Source organism: Diceros bicornis, chromosome 28 (assembly GCF_020826845.1).
Source record: "Diceros bicornis minor isolate mBicDic1 chromosome 28, mDicBic1.mat.cur, whole genome shotgun sequence".
NCBI lineage: Eukaryota > Metazoa > Chordata > Mammalia > Perissodactyla > Rhinocerotidae > Diceros > Diceros bicornis.
The window spans coordinates 3,387,478-3,406,200 of NC_080767.1; the positions used below are offsets into that span (position 1 = coordinate 3,387,478).

Sequence of the window (18,723 nt, forward strand, 5' to 3'; positions counted from 1 at the left end):
GTATTGACCCACTCTCAAGTGCTCCTCTTCCTTTGAGGACAGCCCTGGCCAGAGCCGTGAGCACAACTGCTTCTTCCTGCCCTCAGCCCAAGCAACTGGGGCTACAGGGCAGACACTGGCCTTTCTGGCCCTGGTGCTCCCCATGGAATGTCATCCTGGCCTTGTTCGAGTGGCCCAGTCTGGGGGTTCCCCCATTCCTATCACGAGTATGGGAAGCACAGAATCAAACTGCCTGGGAAGAGGGCACCTCACTGGGGGATGAGCCCACGATAGTGCATAGGCCTCCTGGCCCAAAGCACAACCTCAACCACTAACCATTGCAGGTCTCAAGGCTTCAGTAAGAGTGGTGCCAAGAAGCCCTAAAGCCAGGAGGGAAGCTTGGCAGAAGCTGTCTGGCAGTGCCCCAGGCCAGCCATGACCACCCCAGAGCCAAGAGTAACCTCCAGGCAGGATTGGTAGCAGGCTCTAGTGATCCTCCAAATGTCCCCTTCAAACCAGCAGAGTGAAGGCAGATGTATACTGGGCATTAAAAGGCAGAACCACCTTGCTGCCAGGATTTCAGGGCATCCTGGCAGCACCTGTAACCATAACCTTTTTTACTCTATTTACAGTGGAATAAAGTTGCTACTTTCTCCATACCACATAGTTTGAATTTGCCCAGGATAGCTCTCTGGGCCCCTGGCTGCAGCCCAGACAACAGAGGTGTCCTTGAGTGGAGGATATTAACGCATCATGCCTATTCCCAACAGCTCAGTCCTGGAGTGGGGTGGACCTGGACATTTTCCCTGCTGTTGCTTTCCTGCTGCCACTGCTTTTGACAACGTTGAAAGAAACAGGTTATGGAATTTCCATTAGACCCAACTAGCATTAAGGAAAACCTCCTTCCCTCTGGGCCACATGCCCCAATGACCTAAATCATGGAGAAAGTGTCAGGTCTGGTTTTGGCCAGTGACTAAGAAGCCCAATTACATTCCAGTTTGTATAGCATAAGTTGGCATGACCACAGATGAGAACATCAGGGTATAAGTAGCAAGGCCTTTCCATATCCATGGTGAAACAAAGACCTTCAAGCTTAGTCTCGTTTAAGAGACAGCCTAAGATCTGTCTCCTAGCCAAACACAGGCTTGTGAGGGGGCCCTGAGAGCACTCAAGTAACAAGAGAGGACCCAATGCCCTCTGGTCCCTCATGCCCTTCCTATGTGCTTTTCTGCAGAAGGTAACTTGACAGTAAGCTGAGGGGAACATCCCCAAGCCCTGTCTTCCCATCACTACAGCTGCATGTTCCTCACCATGGCTCAGCCTTCACTCCAGAAGGAGCTCATGCTCCCAGAGGCTGGGCACAGTGGAGATCATAATAAACAGACTGTGATGCTATTTCAACTGCCTGTTTGCTGTTGTTTGGGGCACCTGCTGAGTTTCTATGTGGTTTCCTATCATTGGCCAATTCCTGAGTCTAAGACCGGAGGAACTGTGACCTCCAAGAAGGAGAATACACTTTGCCTCTCTTTCTAGAGCTTTCCTAGTGCTAACCTTCCCAAGAATCAAGTGATGGGTCGGGGTAGGAGGAGGCAGGGGCTCCATCATGACACAGAGGAGAAACGGGCCAGAGTGAAGAAAGCAGCCAGAGTGTTTGAAGAAATTGAGGAAGAGTTAAGGCCTGCGAGCCTGTCTGTTATGTATTGCGCCGCCCCCCACCAAGGGCCCATTTTAGATGCTTTCTCTTCCTAGTTCCTGCTGAGCTACAAAGTGAGGAAGCTATTTGGCTGTGTTTTCTCCTGATCTTCTGGGCCCTCCTTAGTATGAAAGTTTCCTCCCCATTTTTGCAAATTGTTTTAATGTGATATGATAGGGTTGGGTAAACCGTCTCAAAACCTAAGGTCTGGGGAAGCTTTCAGAGGACTATGGAATCCTCATTCATGCCATGTATCTGGTAAGAACAGAGCCAGCACCTGTGGGCAGGAAAGCATCTCTAGACTGTGGATCAGGGGCAGATCTACCTCCAAACCATAGAGATCCCAAACACAAACAATAGCTAACATTTTCGAGCATTTACTATGCACTGGGCAGTTCTAAGTACTTTGTATAAAGTAATTAATCTTCAAAACAACCCCGTGAGATTCGCATTACGGATAAGAAAAATGAGGAACAGGGAGGCTGAGAGTTTCGCAAGGTTACATAGTCACATAGCTAGGAAGCAGGGGAACCAGGTAGTCTGGCTTCAATGCCCACGTTCTTCACCACTTTATTGTGCTGCCTGTCAAAGTACACCTCAAGGAAACAGGTGCTGTATGGCCTAGCCCCTCCCCATTCCCCCTCACCCCAGGGAATAGATATACAGGTAGCCAGGCCTGTAGCTATGTCACTGGATTTCTTACCACCTGCACAGCTCATCCCACTCACAAGGCTCCCAGACCTCTCCTCCCTGGAGTTTTCCACAGAGGTCCATCAGGCATGGAGACAGCTTAATGACATCCTACAGGTCCCTTCTCCTTGTCTCCAGGCTCAGTGAAACTGAGCACTGGACAGAAAAAGAGGCATAAAAGCCGGGCCACTGTGGACATTAATGACGTGCGGTTTTCCCCAGCTTCAGTCCGGCAGTCCTGACTGGAACTTTAGACCCTCCTAGGACTGTTCCTCTACCAAATGCCACTTGTTCCCAGGGCTGGCTGGAGCCTTGGTTCCACACAAATTCCCACCCACCCTGTCCTGCTTTGGCTCAAGTGCACTCCTCTTTACCTCTGGGGAGTCATTCCCCAAAAGGAAACAGTGGCCGCTAAATTTGCTAAACATGGAGTAATTAGTGTTCTTTCTCCCACCTCACCCAAAGGGTTGCTTGAAGTTTCACCTTGCTGGACCTCAGTTTCCTTATCTGTAAAGATCTGGAAAAAGATTTTTGTCCAGCCTGCCTCCTGGGCTGGTAGTTGAGTGAGAACAGAATGAGCTCAGTAAAAGGAAAGGGCTTTATACACTGTAAAACACTGAGTGAGCAGCGAGGATTTCTGGCCCCAAGTGAAGGCTGTGTGTGTATCATCTTCCACCCACCCACAGACCCAGGCATAGCTGGGGGGGACTGCCAATGGCCTCTGTCCACAGTGCTGAAGTCACAGCCAAGCCAGCTAGGGATCTTCAGTCCCTTTTTTTTTTTTTTTTTGCAATATACTAATTTATTCATATATCTATTCACTTTACATTATTACATTTTAACATTCATCAAAAACAAAAGTACATAAAACATCAATAAAAAAAAAAGTACAGAACGCCTCACAAATGTGCTTGTCATCCTTGTTCAGGGGCCACACTAATCTTCTCTGTATTGTACCAGTTTTAGCATATGTGCTGCCGAAGCAAGCACTTCAGTCCCTCCTTGTTCCACCTTTAAGTAAGTATCAAGTACAGAGATTTCCAAGCCCAAGGATTGCCCTAAAACTCAGAAGGTATTGCCAAAATGTTTTTTATTTCATGATCTTTGTTTTTTAAAATAAATACAACACTCCTTTCAAAATCATAATAGGTACAAACGGGCAAGATGTGATTTAGCAGCTCAGGGAGAAAAGAGGTTGCAGCCTTCACTTGGTATGGGTGAACAGTATGAGGTGGCTACCAAAAAACTGATTTAACCTGAGGCTACAAGGAAAGAATTTCAAAGTCAGAAGAGGGAGGCAGGCCAACTCATCTGTATACGGCACTGGCATTCCTGGAAAAAGCTAATCAGAGCCAGCTAACACGAACTGAAACCCAGCCAGGGAAATATGGTCTTAGTGGTTGGAATTGAACAAGGCAGAGGAGGAACCTGAGCGGTGTTCACCCTGGAGAGGAGCAGGCTTGAGGGATGCAGATGGCTGATGATATCTGACACATAGGACAAATGAGGTCGATGGGACCTCAAGGACAGAGCTAAGACCAAAGGTGGAGGAGAGGCACATTTCCACTTAATAGGACCAAAAGATAACTGGATACCAGGGAAGATAGCGACGCTGTATAAGCATACGACAGAAATGTTGAGTTTAGGGGTGGGAGGCCTTACCAGGTATCCAGTCCTCTTGAGACCTGCGATTCCAGCAAAGGGTTAAGCACCTTCTGGTACACGCCCAGCCCTGAGGCCAGCTGAGCTGGAGGGAGATCCAGGACTATGTGGACCCACATGACCCCAAAGCATCAGCATCGCTGGATTGGGAACCTTAATTTCTTTAGTTCAACCTCTTAGACCAACTGTTGTGCCTCCAGCTCTGGGTCCTGACCTGAGAGAAAAGATCCAAGATCTCAATATGCCTAATATCCCCTTCCCAGGTGGGGGCTCTGGGAAGCTTGCCTCTCAACCTGATGTTGCACGCCCTCTGCTGGTCATTCCTAATACTGTCCTTTCACCCCAAAGCAAGAAATAACTCCTTTGAACCCTTGTGGTACTGGTCAGTGTAGGTTCAGAAAGTGCAGGGAGACGCCAGGCGAGTACCAGGGATTTAGATCGCTAGTCAGTGTTCAGTCAGCGTACAGGATCAGAACTGAATCTGGGGATGAGCTCAAGTATCTGTATCAAGATGAGGGATCATCCATGCCTAGGAGGACGACTGAGGCTGAGCCTGGGTTTGGGGAACTGTCTGGTCCGGGACTGAGAGCAAGGTCAGCGTCTCAGGCTGAGGCCAAAGTTAGGACTCAGTGTGGGACTGAAGTCTGGGCTCAAGTGGCAGCACGAAGTATGTATCCAAGTGAGATGCTAAGAGTCTGACCTCAGAAAGCAGTCAGTTTACATCCAGAGTAATGGGATCAATGTAGCATTCCTACAGCAGGTGGAAGCATCAGGTAATAAGCACCAGTCACTGGAGAACTCAAGCAGAGATATTGCCAGGAGAGAAGAATAAGGGATGGGGGGCAGAATGAGGTAGTCACTAATTTCTAAGGGCCTCCCAACCTTAAAGATGGTAATGGGCAGGCTAGGGCCCCCTTTCTCCTCAGAAGGTGGATCCCAGCATTCTAGTTCCAGCTTCCTGTTAAAGCGTGTCACCAACCCTAGTAGTGCCACATACAAATCACAGGTACAATTTGGGGACAAGAGAGGTCCAAGGGCCAGTCTCGTCACTGCAGAGAGCTGGCAGCTGTGGGAGTAGTCTTCCTTTCCCTTAGGAGTCTCTGTTTCTATCAGCAACAGAGCCTGGCAGCCTCCCACACCCAGGTCTTAGCAACTGTGGGAGCCCCTGGCAACTGCTGCCATGGTGATAAGACAGGGAACTGAGCATGGGCTGAGGGGGTGCACTTCCTCTGGAGCCTTCAGGATATGTGCAAGATAGGGGGCTCCCCCTCCCATATACAGTCTGGGAGGGAACATGTGCTCCTGTTGAAACGCCTCCTCACTGGCACCCACCCCCGCCCCTACCCTTGGTTCCTGTTCCCTCAGGGTGAGGAATTGAGGGGACATCTTGGGTTATGACGTCTCAATGGGGAGCGAGGGTAAGTGGGGGTGTTTGGATGCATGCATATACCAGCAGACACAGTGTCAGGGTGCTAACAGCCAGGAAGCCACACTTCATCCACCCTTTGCCATGCAGACACAGGCCTACACAGTCATTTAATCATACATGTACACTAACACAAAATCACATGCCTACAGCAAATAACAGAATCAGGCACACTACAACACAAAAATAAATACACAGGTACACCCTCACTCACAAATCACATTACAGATACAACAGTACAAATAACTCCCAATCACACTCAAACATTTACAGACACACACACACCCAGATAGCTGTGAACATACAGAGTAACGGTTAACTTGTTGAGCATTAAGTACATTTGAAGCTCAGAACAAGGTGCATTATATGTGTTACCTTAATTAACCCTCACATAAACCTATGAGAGACTGTTGTTGTTGTCTATCCCCATTTTACAAGAAGAAAATGAGGCACAAATGTGGCAAGTAACCTCACAAGGTCGACAGTCTGCCCCCAGAGCCTACATTCTTATACCCTATGCCACACTGTGCACCCTGGTGCCTCACACACACACCTGATGCCCAGGGCAATGGGACTCAGGGCGGCAACAGGAACCTGGCAGACGGAGTCAGTGCCACCAACACCTGAAGTCACAGCCCAACACCCTCGATGGGCAAGGACTACAATTTAACATTAGCAGGCACCAGGTAAGGGCCGGTGACTAAACTTTCTGCCTCCGTGTTGGCAGAGGCAAGGCTGCAGGAGGCAAAATAGAGAGAACTGGAATAGGAAGAAGCAGAGCCACCCACAGCCCAGGCCCCCATGAGTCTGGAGGTGGGAGAGTGGCCCCCAGACCTAAGGAGCCAGCACCAGTTTTGGGCCCCCTCATCCTACCTTGCCCATCTCCATGTCACACTATCGCATCCCCTCACCACTCCGCCTCCCCTCCTATCCTCATTCCTCCTCGCCCCACCTCCCTGTCCCATATTTTTGCTGCTCACCTCATCTCCCCTCCGTTCTATTCCTTGTTCCCCACTTCCCCTTCCCTTCTCATTCCCTCCCCTCTCTCCTCTCCTCTTCCCCCTCACCCCATCTCCCCTCCCTCCTCTACCCATCCCCCTCATCCCATCTCCCCTCCCTCCTCTACCCATCCCCCTCATCCCATCTCCCCTCTCTCCTCTCCACTTCCCCCTCATCCCATCCCCCATCCCCTCCTCTCCCCATGCCCCTCACCCCATCTCCTCTCCCTCCTCTACCCATCCCCCTCATCCCATCTCCCCTCTCTCCTCTCCACTTCCCCCTCATATCCCATCTCCCCTCACTTCCCCTTCATCCCATCTCCCCTCTCTCCTCTCCACTTCCCCCTCATCCCATTCCCCCTCCCCTCCTCTCCTCATCTCCCCTACTCCATCTTCCCTCCCCCCTCCTCCCCCTCTCCCTCACCCCATCTCCTCTCCATCCTCCTCTTACTCCACTTCCTTTCCTTCCTTTACACCTCACACCCCTTTAAACCTGGGATCCCCACAGTGAGTACTAGAAAGGAGGCAGGTAGTGGAGAATATGCAGACCTGACCTCAGGACCCCTAGACCTCTCTCTTGCTCTGCTCTGCTCTGTGGCCTAGGAAATAATGCTCTCCAAGCCTCACTTTCCAGCTCTATCTAGTTTGCATGACCTCATGGGTATCCAAACTCTGTCTCTGGGAAACAATGAGAGCTTCTGCCCGGCCCTTCTTTTGTCCTCAAACTCCCTAAGAACTCCTTCCCCCTCTTCACCCTCGATTACCACCTCCCCACCGGCGCACCCTATAGCACAGATGGGCCTGGGAGACAGAGACGTGGGCGCCAGGCACCGTGTCTGCTCAAGCGTCGGCTTCCGCTGGCAACCTCCTCCGCAGCCCTGACTGCTCTAAACAGCGGGCACACTGGGGCTGAGATTTAATGGGGGGGCGGGGGGAGGTTGGGCTCAGATGGGAGACTCTGAGGGTGTTAAGAAAGGAGATCACGTGGAGCTGAGATGAAAAGTTAAAGGGGGGAGCTAGGATAGGGGAGATCATGGGAGTAAAGAATTAAGAATAGGACGAGACAGAAAATTCTTAGGGGAAAGGCAGGACCAAGAGGGGAAAGTAAAGGGGGGCTAAATTCGAGAACACGAAGGGGAAGTAGGGTGAAAGATTATAGGGGAATTTTAACGGGGATTGTGGGAGTTGCTGAGAAAGGGCTGCTCATGAGGGAGCCGGGATGGGGCGTTATACAGAGAACGAAAAGGGGACTCAGAAAGGAATCATGGGGGCGCTAACCCTGGGAGAACCTGGTTATAAAGGAGGGAGCAGAATGGTACTTAAACTCTGCATGTCGACCGGGGTCCGTTTTGAATTTCAGTTAGGTCACGTCAGGTCAATTCCGGGTCAGGGTAAGGTAAAGCTAAATCAGGTCCGGTGGAGGTCAGTTCCCGGGTTCGACGGAAGACAGGTAAGAAGGGGTGACTTTTGACCCTGGTGCAGGGACTACACCTCCCAAAGTGACCTATTCTCTCCCCTCCCCTCCTAAACGAAGAAAGGAAAGAATGCCCAGAGCCACCGCCAACTGGTGGGCGCAGTTTTCCTTTAAGGCTGACTTTGACGTTGCACGGGTTCCAGAAGTTTCTCTCGGGATTCGAGCGGCGGCCAGTACGTCACACCTTCTCCAACCGGAGATTGGACTAATATAGTTGCCCGCCCCCGTTCGGCTCTGAGCCCCACAGACCAACCAATAAAATTAAAGGGCGCGTGGAGTTGCCGCCCTCTGTCCCGTTCACCAATGACACGACGAGATAGCAAAGAGGCGTGGTTGATTGATCCCAGAGCGCACCAATCAGACTCGTACCAATCACTGCCCGGAATGTGTGCGCGTGTGGCCGGGAGACAGGGGCGGAGCATGGGCGCCTCTCACAGACCGCTCGTTGAAAGCCTTCCAATGACAGCAGAGGCCGAGCTGAGTGACGGGCACACGGCGCAATGGGCCGCGCGGAGGCGGAGCCGTGGGGGCGGTCCCCGGGCCCGCTGTCTGCCGCCGGCGGGCAGGCGACTCCTGTCCCGAGTGGAGGCGGCGGAGCCGGAGCCGGGAGCGGGCAGCGTGCCTGACGGACCGCGGCGGCGCCCGCAGCTCCTCACCGGTGAGGGCGCCGAGCCAGGACTCGGGAGGTCCTGGAGGGGGTCGTTGCAAAGCCAGGGGTCTTGGTGTCGGGGGTTTGGGACATGGAGGGCCCATCGGCTCTTCTGCCGTGGGGCGCGGCGACTTGGGGTCTGCAAGGTGCTCGATGTCCGCCACCCTCTCACCGGGGGCAGCCAGAGTCTGAGCCAGGCACGGTCGGCCGGGTCAGATTGGGTTCCGCGGGGCAGAGGCGCTCCGAGCCGGCCCAGCCAGCTCCGGTGACATCACCCAGCACGCTCCCGCCGAGCCCCCACCCCTCTCCTCCCCTCTCCTTCCCTCTCGTCCTCTCTCCTCCTCTCTTCCCCTCATCTCCTCGCCTTTTGTCCTGTCCGAGCTCTGCTCTGCCCCGCCCCTCCCCGCCCATCTGCGAGGGAGGAGACTCCGCGTCAGGGACTTCATTGAGTAGGTTCTTGGGCATTGGGGTCGGGTCCTCCCCGGAGAGAGAGGCGAGCGGTGCTCACTGCCTCCCAGGCCCTCACAGACAATCATACCTTGTTACAGGTACACACGCTGCCACTCACAAGTACACACTCGCACTGCCAGCCTCCTGTCACACTGCCATTCAGCCGTTCACAATCAGCCAGATATTGCTGCACCTGAGAGCAGGTGGCTGCTGGACCCTATCCCTTCACCTTCCACACCTGGGGATCAGGTCCAGCTCCTGCTGCACTGGACAGGCCTTGCTGGGCAAGTGCCTCTGAGAACCTGAGGAGGAGGCTTCCAGAGCCGCAGCTTTCCAGGCAGGCTCCAGTGGAGCAAGCAGAGGTGAGGGGCTGGGCTGGGCATGTTTAAGCGCACAGTGCTCTCCTGCCCATCCCCAGCATCACCCCCACTACAGGCCCGAGGAGCTTTCCGGAGCTTCCCACACTTCTGGGGAGAAGACTTCTTAGCCAGCTTGATGTTTAAAATTCAGCTGGAGCCCTTAAAACTTCGAGCGTGGACGCTGAATGGGTTTGTAAAGTTTCGGTAAGTCCCTCCGGAGAAGGGCACTCATACCCATACCAAGTCAATTCTCCATGTCACATCCCCTCCATTGCCATTACTCCATCTGTTACTTCCTCCATCTCATCTTCTTATCCCCATTACGTATAAAAACCCCCCTTTCTACCTCACCCTTACATTTGAATGAACTGCACTCATTATTCATCTCCCATACCAAACCCTTCAGGCATCCATTTTCCATAAACATCTCCTCCAGTATTTCAACTCTCTACATCTCTTTCTTTCAACCCATTGGTAACCTATTTTCCACCTCAGCCATTTCCATTTGTCATCCCTCATCCCCCTCCATCAGTACTTCATTTTCTGTATCAACCATCTCCCCTCCCTATACCAGTCCCCCTTGCCATTCCTCCTCATTTTTCATTCCTGCCTCTACATTAACATCCTCTTCATTCTTCTCCATCAAAGTCAGTGCCAAATGCTATGGGGCTCCTTTGTCATTCTAACACGTGGCTTGTGGGTAGGGGGAAGGAGGGAGGGAGGGAGGGAGGGAGGGAGGGTGGAAGGAAAGGAGGAAGAAAAAGGCAATTCCCGAAAGAGCTTGCCCCGCGTCTGTGGAGTCAAGAGAATTATAGGTCTAGAACAGCTAGCAGGTGGGTGCCAGGGGGGAAGCTGGCCGGAGGAAGAGGTAATGCAGGGACAACCAAGGGAAGGGTGGGAACACTGGCAAGCCATTCCACTTGCCCTCTGCCTAGAGGCTGCTGTAGTTCTCTGGGGGCACCCTCTTGGTGTGCTAGGGTTCTTGCCCAGTCTCAGGGGAAAGAAGGTGTGGGCTGAGGCAGAGATAGCAGACCACCCCCAGCTCCCTCTCAGACGGCTTTCACTGCTGCTTCCAAAAATGGCTGCCCTCCCCCAGATGCTCTTTCTTCTCTGCCTCCTCCAACCCCAGCCTCTCCCACCAGGCATGACACGCTGGTAGGGGGAGAAGGGGGAGTACTCGCCTTTATGGAGCCTTCTCTTCGTCAGAGTGAGGTGACTCCCAGAACCATGAGTCAACCCAGCCACCTGCAACAGGCCCTATGGGGGCAGGAGCTAGGGCTGTTGTCTCTGCCTACCTGGGGCCTTGAGGCCTCCCCTTACCCATTACAGCCCTCACTGCTGCCAGGAAACCCCGTACACCTCACTGAAGCAGTCAGAGGCAGAAAAGCAGGCCTCAGCTGTGGCTGCCAGCCCAGGACATTGCTAGAAAGACTCTAGTTCTCCGGGCTTTGGCAGGAGCTGGCCAAGTCTCAGAAAGGCTGGAGAGTGGCTTCTGGCCATTCCCCCAAATAGCTGTAGCTACAGGAAAGTCCCCTTCCCTTCATATCCAACACAGAGACAGTGGCAGAGGGAGATGAGAGTAGAAGAATTAGAGCCCTAGGTTTCTCCCTCACATAAAAATGCCCTGCACCCAGCTTAGAAGGGACTATCAGAGGAGTATGGGCCTGGCACTGGGACAGATCCTAAACCACAGGGCAGGTGAGAGGGTGGGAGTGGTAGGGAAGGGACTAAGGAAATGGTGGTTAGTGCCCAATTGTCTCCTAACAACTAAGTTTAAAAAAGGCCCTACCCTCAGAATGCTTTTGTTCACTAACACTGGTGCTTAGGCAGCACAGTATTAGTGAACAAAACATGTTTTCACACACAGTTTTGTGTGTAGACACTGGGAAATTAGTAAAGGGAACTGTTGCCCTGGTTGGGGGAAGGACAGTGTTACCCCCCTGCTAATGAGGGAGTTAGAAATGGCAATTTCCAAAGGCTGTGCGTCATCCTGTGATCTGAGACACATGTGATGCTTAGCATAGTCTGGGGATCAAGGGCAGGGAGACCTGGGGTCTCCAGTGGCAGAGAGGACTCCAGGCACCCACACCCTGACTCAGCCTGGCTGGCCAGGACAGCTGCCTGAAGACCCAGGCCTCTGCCCAGTCCTGGGCCACTGCCCCAGCTGCCCTTAGCCCAGGCACCATGCCTGAGGCATCACGTAGGAGCCTACAATGCTCAATGACCTCACCCAGTCCACTGATCCTTGCCAGCTTCTCTACGTGGATCTGTCAGTCCATGGTGCTGCCTCACCCAACAGGGCTTCTCGGGGGTCCTCAGTCTGGCCCAAGGACCTGGGCCTTAGCCTAGCCCCAAGAAGTGGGCCACAGCCCCCAGCTTCCTGCTGGGAAAACCTGCTGGGAGCTAAGGAAAGAATCACAGAATCCTAGAATGTCAGAGCTGGAAGAGATCATCTAGTCCAAACTTTTCATTTTATTTATGGGGAGACTGAGGCCCACAGAACAGGCATGACCTGCTGAAAGTCACACAGTGAGTCACTTAGGGCTTGCAGGATCATCAGGAGCAGGGCTGGGGCAGAAGGGAAAGGGGCATCAAGGATTGACCCTGGGTTTCTTTCAGAAACAAGGAGACCAGTGCCGGTCCAGTGGCTGTGATGGGCAAGGATTATTACAAGATTCTTGGGATCCCGTCGGGAGCCAATGAGGATGAGATCAAGAAAGCCTATCGGAAGATGGCCTTAAAGTACCACCCAGACAAGAACAAAGAACCCAACGCTGAGGAGAAATTTAAGGAGATTGCAGAGGCCTATGATGTGCTGAGTGACCCTAAGAAACGGGGCCTGTATGACCAGTATGGGGAGGAAGGTAAGAGGGCTATGCTCCAGCCTGATACTGGACCCCTGTCCTTGTCTGGGGTCCTGCTATGAGACCCTGTTCTCATAGCAGGGAACTGGAGGTTGAGGAGGGGGTGAGGGAGGCAAGTGTTCCCAGCACTGACACCCAGAGGAGAGAAGAGACCACCCACTTCCCAGCCTCAGCTTACCATAGTTCTCCCCGCCTCTCCCTGCCCCTCTCCATCCTCAAGCTCAGGCCTTAGAGAGGTCTGAAGCTAGAGCCAGAGGCCTTCCCCCTCCCTTCCTTACCTCCCAGCCTTATTAGTCCTGCCTGCAGTTCCTGCAGCTTCATTGGCCGATCAGGAAGGTCAGGGAAAGGGAGTGTGTGGCTCTCTGAGGACAGAACATCTACATTCATCAGCATAAAAGTTTGGCCCTAAAGCAGCCTGGGAATTAACCACTGGAGCTCAGAGCTAGAGAGATGGTCGTCCCCTCCCTGCCCCGTTCAGGCCAGCAGAACAGAGGTGGAGTTTCGCCTCCCTGAGGAAGTGGCAGGGATCCAAGGGTGGAAGGGGAACTGCTGCTGGCATCTGGCCCCCTCCCTGGGGTAGCTGGTGGCAACGCACAGAGTAGCAGGAAAGGCCCAAATAAAGCCTCTGAGAGGGCGGCCCCTCCCAGCACATCCCACGGGCATGATGTAGCTGCTAATTCTGGGCCTGCCCCTCAGGGCCGCCTGGCATCCGCCAGCCACAGGCACCTGTCAGGCTATATTAAGAGACACTGTCACAGCTGAGGACTCTCCTTCCCTGGAGGAACTGTCCTTCCTCCCCAACGGCATCCGCCTTTCTTCCACATTCTCCTCCTCACTCTCCCCACTCGTGCCTCAAAATTAGATGGGCTAATGTTCTTTCCTCTCCTCCTTGCTTTGTGCTCCATGCCCCTATCGTCTGTGCACCCCAGTCCTCCAGCCCCTTCTTCTTATTCTCCATGCCACTAGTTCCTTCCATTTTTCCCTGCTCACCTACTAAACTTGCCAACTGCCAGATTCACCAGGCATCTGCTGGAATCCCCAGTATTCTCTCAGCTAAGAAATTTTTCTATCTGGGTTAGAGGGATGGCAGCTGTAGGGGTGGGGGAAAGGGAAGCAGTGCGGACACTGTGCCACCCTGTGGCCTGTCTAGGAACTGCACTCATTCCTCCAGGGGCCTCCCCTCTATTTAGGAAGAAGGCGGGAGCTAAGAGAGCTAGCCTAAGGAAAGGGTAAAGCTCAGCCCCAGGCCCAGACACCAGGTTCTAATGCAGATCTACATCCCGGGAGGGCTCCTGAGGATGCAACACAACCCTAAGGAGACATCCAGGACCTGGGGAGGGAGAAGCAGCCTTGGAAATGTGGGTTATATTTCTGTCTGCCCTGCCCCCTCCCCAACTGCCAGCCAAAACAGTTGTGCACACAGACTTTGTGCACAGCCCTGGCTGGGGACAAGTTGTTCCCAGCTTGAAAAGCGGGTGGTAGGGTACAGCAGGAACCCCTACAGAGAAATTACCCCATCCTGTCATCATTAGTCCAACCTCCCTCTCTCACTGAGCTCTGCCAAGCTTCTTGAACTCACCTGATAATCAGACCCTCAATAGAAGGAAAGAACAGATCCTGGGTTTTAGGAGAAGGGTCAAGAGGCAGCTGCCACGAGTCTCTGAACTGCTGCCACTTGCCCTCTCTAATGAAACCCAAATCTGCCCTTGTGGTCCCAGGAAATAAGAGGCTAATTTAGGCTCAGGCTTCCACAGCCAGTTGAAGTTCTAGATAAAAGAGAAGAGTCTCTTCCCCTAGCCTGGGCCCCACTCCTGAGTCTACATATTCTAGACCATTTCTCAGTGGTAATGCCTCCGCTGTCCTCCCCATGCCCCCACTATCCCCATCACCACCACTACCATCCCCCCATGAAGGCTGCCTCCAGGAATCTGAGCCCCTTAGACAGGACCTGACTCTAAAGAGAGCAGCTGGGGTCACCGCCTGCAATGTGCCAGCTCAGTCATGCATTTTGGTCCTCTGACATCAGGTATGGGGTGTGGGACTTGCAGTTGTATAGCTCCAGGGAGCTCCATTTCCACTGTAGTCTGTGTCTGTCCGATGTGTGAATGGTGCCCCTGGAGTTGTGTAACACTGTGAGCCCTGAGTGTAGGAACAAAACATTTGAGCTCCTCATCTCCAAGCTAATGAGCTTTCCTGCATTTTTGGGCCTTTCTGATCTCCCATTTGGGCAGAAGTCAGGGAAAGAGGGAACTGTGCTGGCAGCAGAGTGAGAGTGGGCTTCCTCCTGGACTGTATCCCCTCCTTATTTAGGACAGGTCACTTACTAGCCCCCTGTGTGGTCAAATCCTGTCTGATTGCCTCTTGCCCTATGTGTCTTTGGAGATAAGCAAACATTTAGGAGCCAGGTATGACTTGTAATGTGACCCCAGGCCAGCCACTCAAGGCTTTGTGAGACATCTTTGGGTGATGGGTACATGGAAGAGATTACAGGACTGGAAGTCACATCCTCCAAGTCTTCCAGTCTTAGCTTTTCCACATATTTGGGAACTCAGCTTCTTTGAACCTCAAGATGTGCTTTATTATTAAACAAATACTTAAGAGTAGAAATTAATCTTGCCAGAGACTTTCCTTACTCTATTAGGCCAGCCCTCTCTGGGAGTTCAAGGTTGCTTCTTTCGCTAGGCCCGTGAACTGGGAGCAGGCAGTGGGAAGAGACTGGGGGAGAGGGGGTAGGGCTAGCCACACTGCCCCTAACTTCTCCTCCTTCCAGGCCTGAAGACCGGCGGTGGTTCGTCAGGTGGCTCCAGCGGCTCCTTTCACTACACCTTTCATGGGGACCCCCATGCCACCTTTGCCTCCTTCTTTGGTGGCTCCAACCCCTTCGATATCTTCTTTGCCAGCAGCCGCTCCACTCGACCCTTCAGTGGTTTTGACCCAGATGACATGGATGTGGATGAAGATGAGGACCCATTTGGCGCCTTCGGCCGCTTCGGCTTCAATGGGCTGAGCAGGGGTCCGAGGCGAGCCCCAGAACCACTATACCCTCGGCGCAAGGTGCAGGACCCACCTGTGGTGCATGAATTGCGGGTGTCCTTGGAGGAGATCTACCACGGCTCCACCAAACGCATGAAGATCACAAGGCGGCGCCTCAACCCTGATGGGCGAACTGTACGCACCGAGGACAAGATCCTGCACATTGTCATCAAGCGTGGCTGGAAGGAAGGCACCAAGATCACTTTCCCCAAAGAGGGCGATGCCACACCTGACAACATCCCGGCTGACATTGTCTTCGTGCTCAAAGACAAGCCCCATGCACACTTCCGCCGAGATGGCACCAATGTGCTCTACAGCGCCCTGATCAGCCTCAAGGAGGTGGGGCCTGGGTCAGGTTGTGTGTGTGCATTGGCGGGGGAATGATGGGGACTTTCTTTCCCCACTTCAATCTTTTCCTCCCTCCCCAATCACTCTACCCCACCTTTTCCTCACTCTCTGCCTCATTTTCCCCAGGCGCTGTGTGGCTGCACCGTGAACATTCCCACCATTGATGGTCGAGTGATCCCTTTGCCCTGCAATGATGTCATCAAGCCAGGCACCGTGAAGAGACTCCGTGGGGAGGGCCTGCCCTTCCCCAAAGTGCCCACCCAACGGGGAGACCTCATTGTCGAGTTCAAAGTTCGCTTCCCAGACAGATTAACACCACAGACACGACAGATCCTTAAGCAGCACCTACCCTGTTCCTAGGCTCAGCCCCAGCCAGCCTAGAGTCTACCACAGCAATACCCCCCACACTCACCCCACCCAATGTGCACCCAGTTTGATGTCCGCTGGACACTGGTAACTTTTTCTAAAATGCAAAAAAAGCCACTAGTTTTCAGGAAAATGTTCCTGTCCCTGACCCCTTTCAGAGCTGGGCTGCCTTGGGGGAGTGGGAGGGAGGTGGGGAGAGCTAGCCCAGGCCAGGGGTCAATTTTCATGTCACTAGCTTTGAATCCAGTTTCCACTCCAGTGGCTGGAGAGTGACCCGAGTGCTACTTGAAGATAGATTCCTTGTCCACACCTGTAAATAGCATGTCCTCCTGCCCCTCTCAGCTTTGCTAATACCTCTCCTCTCCCTCCTCTTTGGCTTCCTCCTGTTGGGAGAGGAAGAAGATAAGAAGGGCACTGCTTTCCCACCCTAGCCCACCCCCAGATCCACAGTGTCTAAGGTTATCACACACATATTCATGCACACAAAGCATTCACCTAGAGCTGTCTGTGCCTCTCCAGGGTTGAGACAGGAAGGGAAGGTCCAGCACCCATGAACCGGGCCACTGAGCACGAGACACTTTTCATTTGGGGCAGGGAGGTGAACGGGGCCTCAGCAGCCTCCTTGACAGCTCCCTGCCCAGACCCTGCAGAGCGCGAAGTTCTGTCCTCCCTGCTGCTCTTAGGAGTGTGCGAGGGTGGAGGAGGGGAAGGGGCCTGCTGTATTAAGGCTCAGAGGTGGGGGGCAGGGTCCATCTCCCAGCCTTCATCAGGAAGGGAAAAGGCTTTGGGGTCAGGTGGCAGCTATTCCCCACCAAGAGATTCAGGGTCACAAGTTTCTCCCCACACCTCTGAACTCAGGGTCTAGCCACCCCCAAACTTCAAATCCCATTTTTGTGATATGTGAAACTACTTATTTCTTACCCTTCATGAAGGCTGTGTGGGGAATTTCCAGCCCTTTGATGTCTGTGTGACCCCACCCTGCTCCCACAGTTATATAAAGGTCAAATAGTGAAGGAGCTAGGGGAAGACTGCTTCAGCCAGGTTCCGGGGTGGGGTCTCTAGGTTCTCTCACTTTGACAAGCCCCTGAATGTTTTTATAGTAGTTTTTTTGTATTTTTTTGTAATGACAGTATTATGGAAAAAAATAAAGTATTTTAAAAATACTGCATCTAAGCAGGAGCCATGAACCTGGGATGGGGGTGGGTGTGCAGTGCCACTGTCAGCTCCCCCCCAGGGCCCTGGTCACCTCAGAGAAGCCTAAACAGGCCCTCAATATAAGGTGAAGCTGGCTCCTTCCTTCCTCTAAGCCCAGAGTCCTGAGATTTCCAAAACGTATACTGCACACAGAGCAGAGACGGAAGATACCACTCAGCTATTAAAAGAGACAAGTTATTTGGAGAGAATAAATATCCTTGGTTATGGGAAATAGAGACTATCCTCTTTGAAGAATGTGCTAGCATGAGAACTAATAGATTTTCTCTCCATGGACTGGAATTTTCCTCTGAGAGAAATTTTCCTCCTAGGAGAGCATGGAGGAGACCTTTCTGGCTGACTAGAAGAGACGCATCCCCAGAGACAGAGCCTGGGGCAATGGAGAGGGCGGCTGGAGGCACCCAGTATCCTTGGCCCATGTTGGCAGGGCCTGGTGGGGGACACAGGCTCCTTGGGAGACAATGAACACCACTGCTGATTCTTAAATCTCACAGTTTTTTGGGGATGTCTGCGCTGGGCTCTGAGCTCCCTGTGCCTGCTGAGACAGCGCTGGTCCTCAGGGCCTGCGTGCTGACTGTGTGACGCACTTGTTACTCTCCTTGGATCTGGGTGGAGAGGAGTCCTCCAGTCGCAGGAATGCCCATCCGCAGCCTCTGCCTGGGCGTGGACTTCCTCCTGGTGCTGACTTGCCTCCCCAGATTCCTCTCCAGGATCAGGCCCATGACGGCCATGCCCTCCTGAGCTTCAGTGTCTCCAGTGCCATGATGACAGCTCTGCCTTCCCCTGGGCCTAGGCTCCACACAGAGGCTGACACTGACTAGGCTTTTAACAGGGACCTTCCTGTCCCTGCATTTTTTCCTGGGACAACGCCAGTGAAAAAAAGCTCCTTGTCCTTTTATCCAAGGTAATTTTGGGAGGAGCCTGTTCCTTCCAGTGCAGAAACCAAGGGGTCTTGCTCACAAGGGTGTCTGCTAATCCCTGGGCCTGGGCAGGGAGATCCCCAATCCTGCATCTCCTACTTGATGCTCTCCTGCTTAGGTCTCCTAGGCTTGTCCCTCTCTTCACTTGGGGCTAAATTCTTGTCCTGGCTCTTCCCTGAGACCTGAAGCTTTGGGATCCAGGTCTGCTGGGCCAGACTGCCCCTGCTCTGGCCTCCATGTGGACATACAGGACCTAGAAAACTGTCACATCCCCACTGAGCACTCTGGGAATGGGACTCAGACCTTAGAAGCTAGGCTGTCTGAGGCCAGGGGCACTTCAGTGCAAAAGCCCTGAAGCTGGCTCTGCGTTACCTTCTTGGATGTTGCATGGGGGATTTATGGCCCTTTAATATCTGTGTAACCCTACACACACACACACACACACAGCTGTATAAAAGTCAGAATAGTTAAAGAGCTGGAGGAAAGACTGGTTCAGCCAGGTCTTGAGGAGCAGGGTCTTTATCGGGTTTTCTCACTTTAACAAGCACCTGAATCTTTTTATAGTAGTTGTGTGTGTGTGTGTGTGTGTGTGTGTGTGTG

At 53.0% G+C, this 18,723-nt stretch overlaps 1 protein-coding gene and 1 non-coding gene across 2 annotated transcripts; one reads left to right on the plus strand and one right to left on the minus strand.

The window, feature by feature from the left end:
• Positions 1–3,245: 3,245 nt before the first annotated feature.
• Positions 3,246–3,352, minus strand: LOC131393843 (U6 spliceosomal RNA). Its single transcript, XR_009215988.1, has one exon. It is a non-coding gene; the product is annotated as a U6 spliceosomal RNA (small nuclear RNA).
• Positions 3,353–9,389: 6,037 nt separating this feature from the next.
• On the plus strand, positions 9,390–17,594 carry DNAJB5 (DnaJ heat shock protein family (Hsp40) member B5). Its single transcript, XM_058523421.1, has 4 exons — positions 9,390–9,584; positions 12,000–12,244; positions 15,015–15,616; positions 15,752–17,594. The coding sequence occupies exons 1-4, from the start codon at positions 9,403–9,405 to the stop codon at positions 15,983–15,985; spliced, it is 1,263 nt and encodes a 420-aa protein (XP_058379404.1). The 5' UTR covers positions 9,390–9,402; the 3' UTR covers positions 15,986–17,594.
• Positions 17,595–18,723: the final 1,129 nt, after the last annotated feature.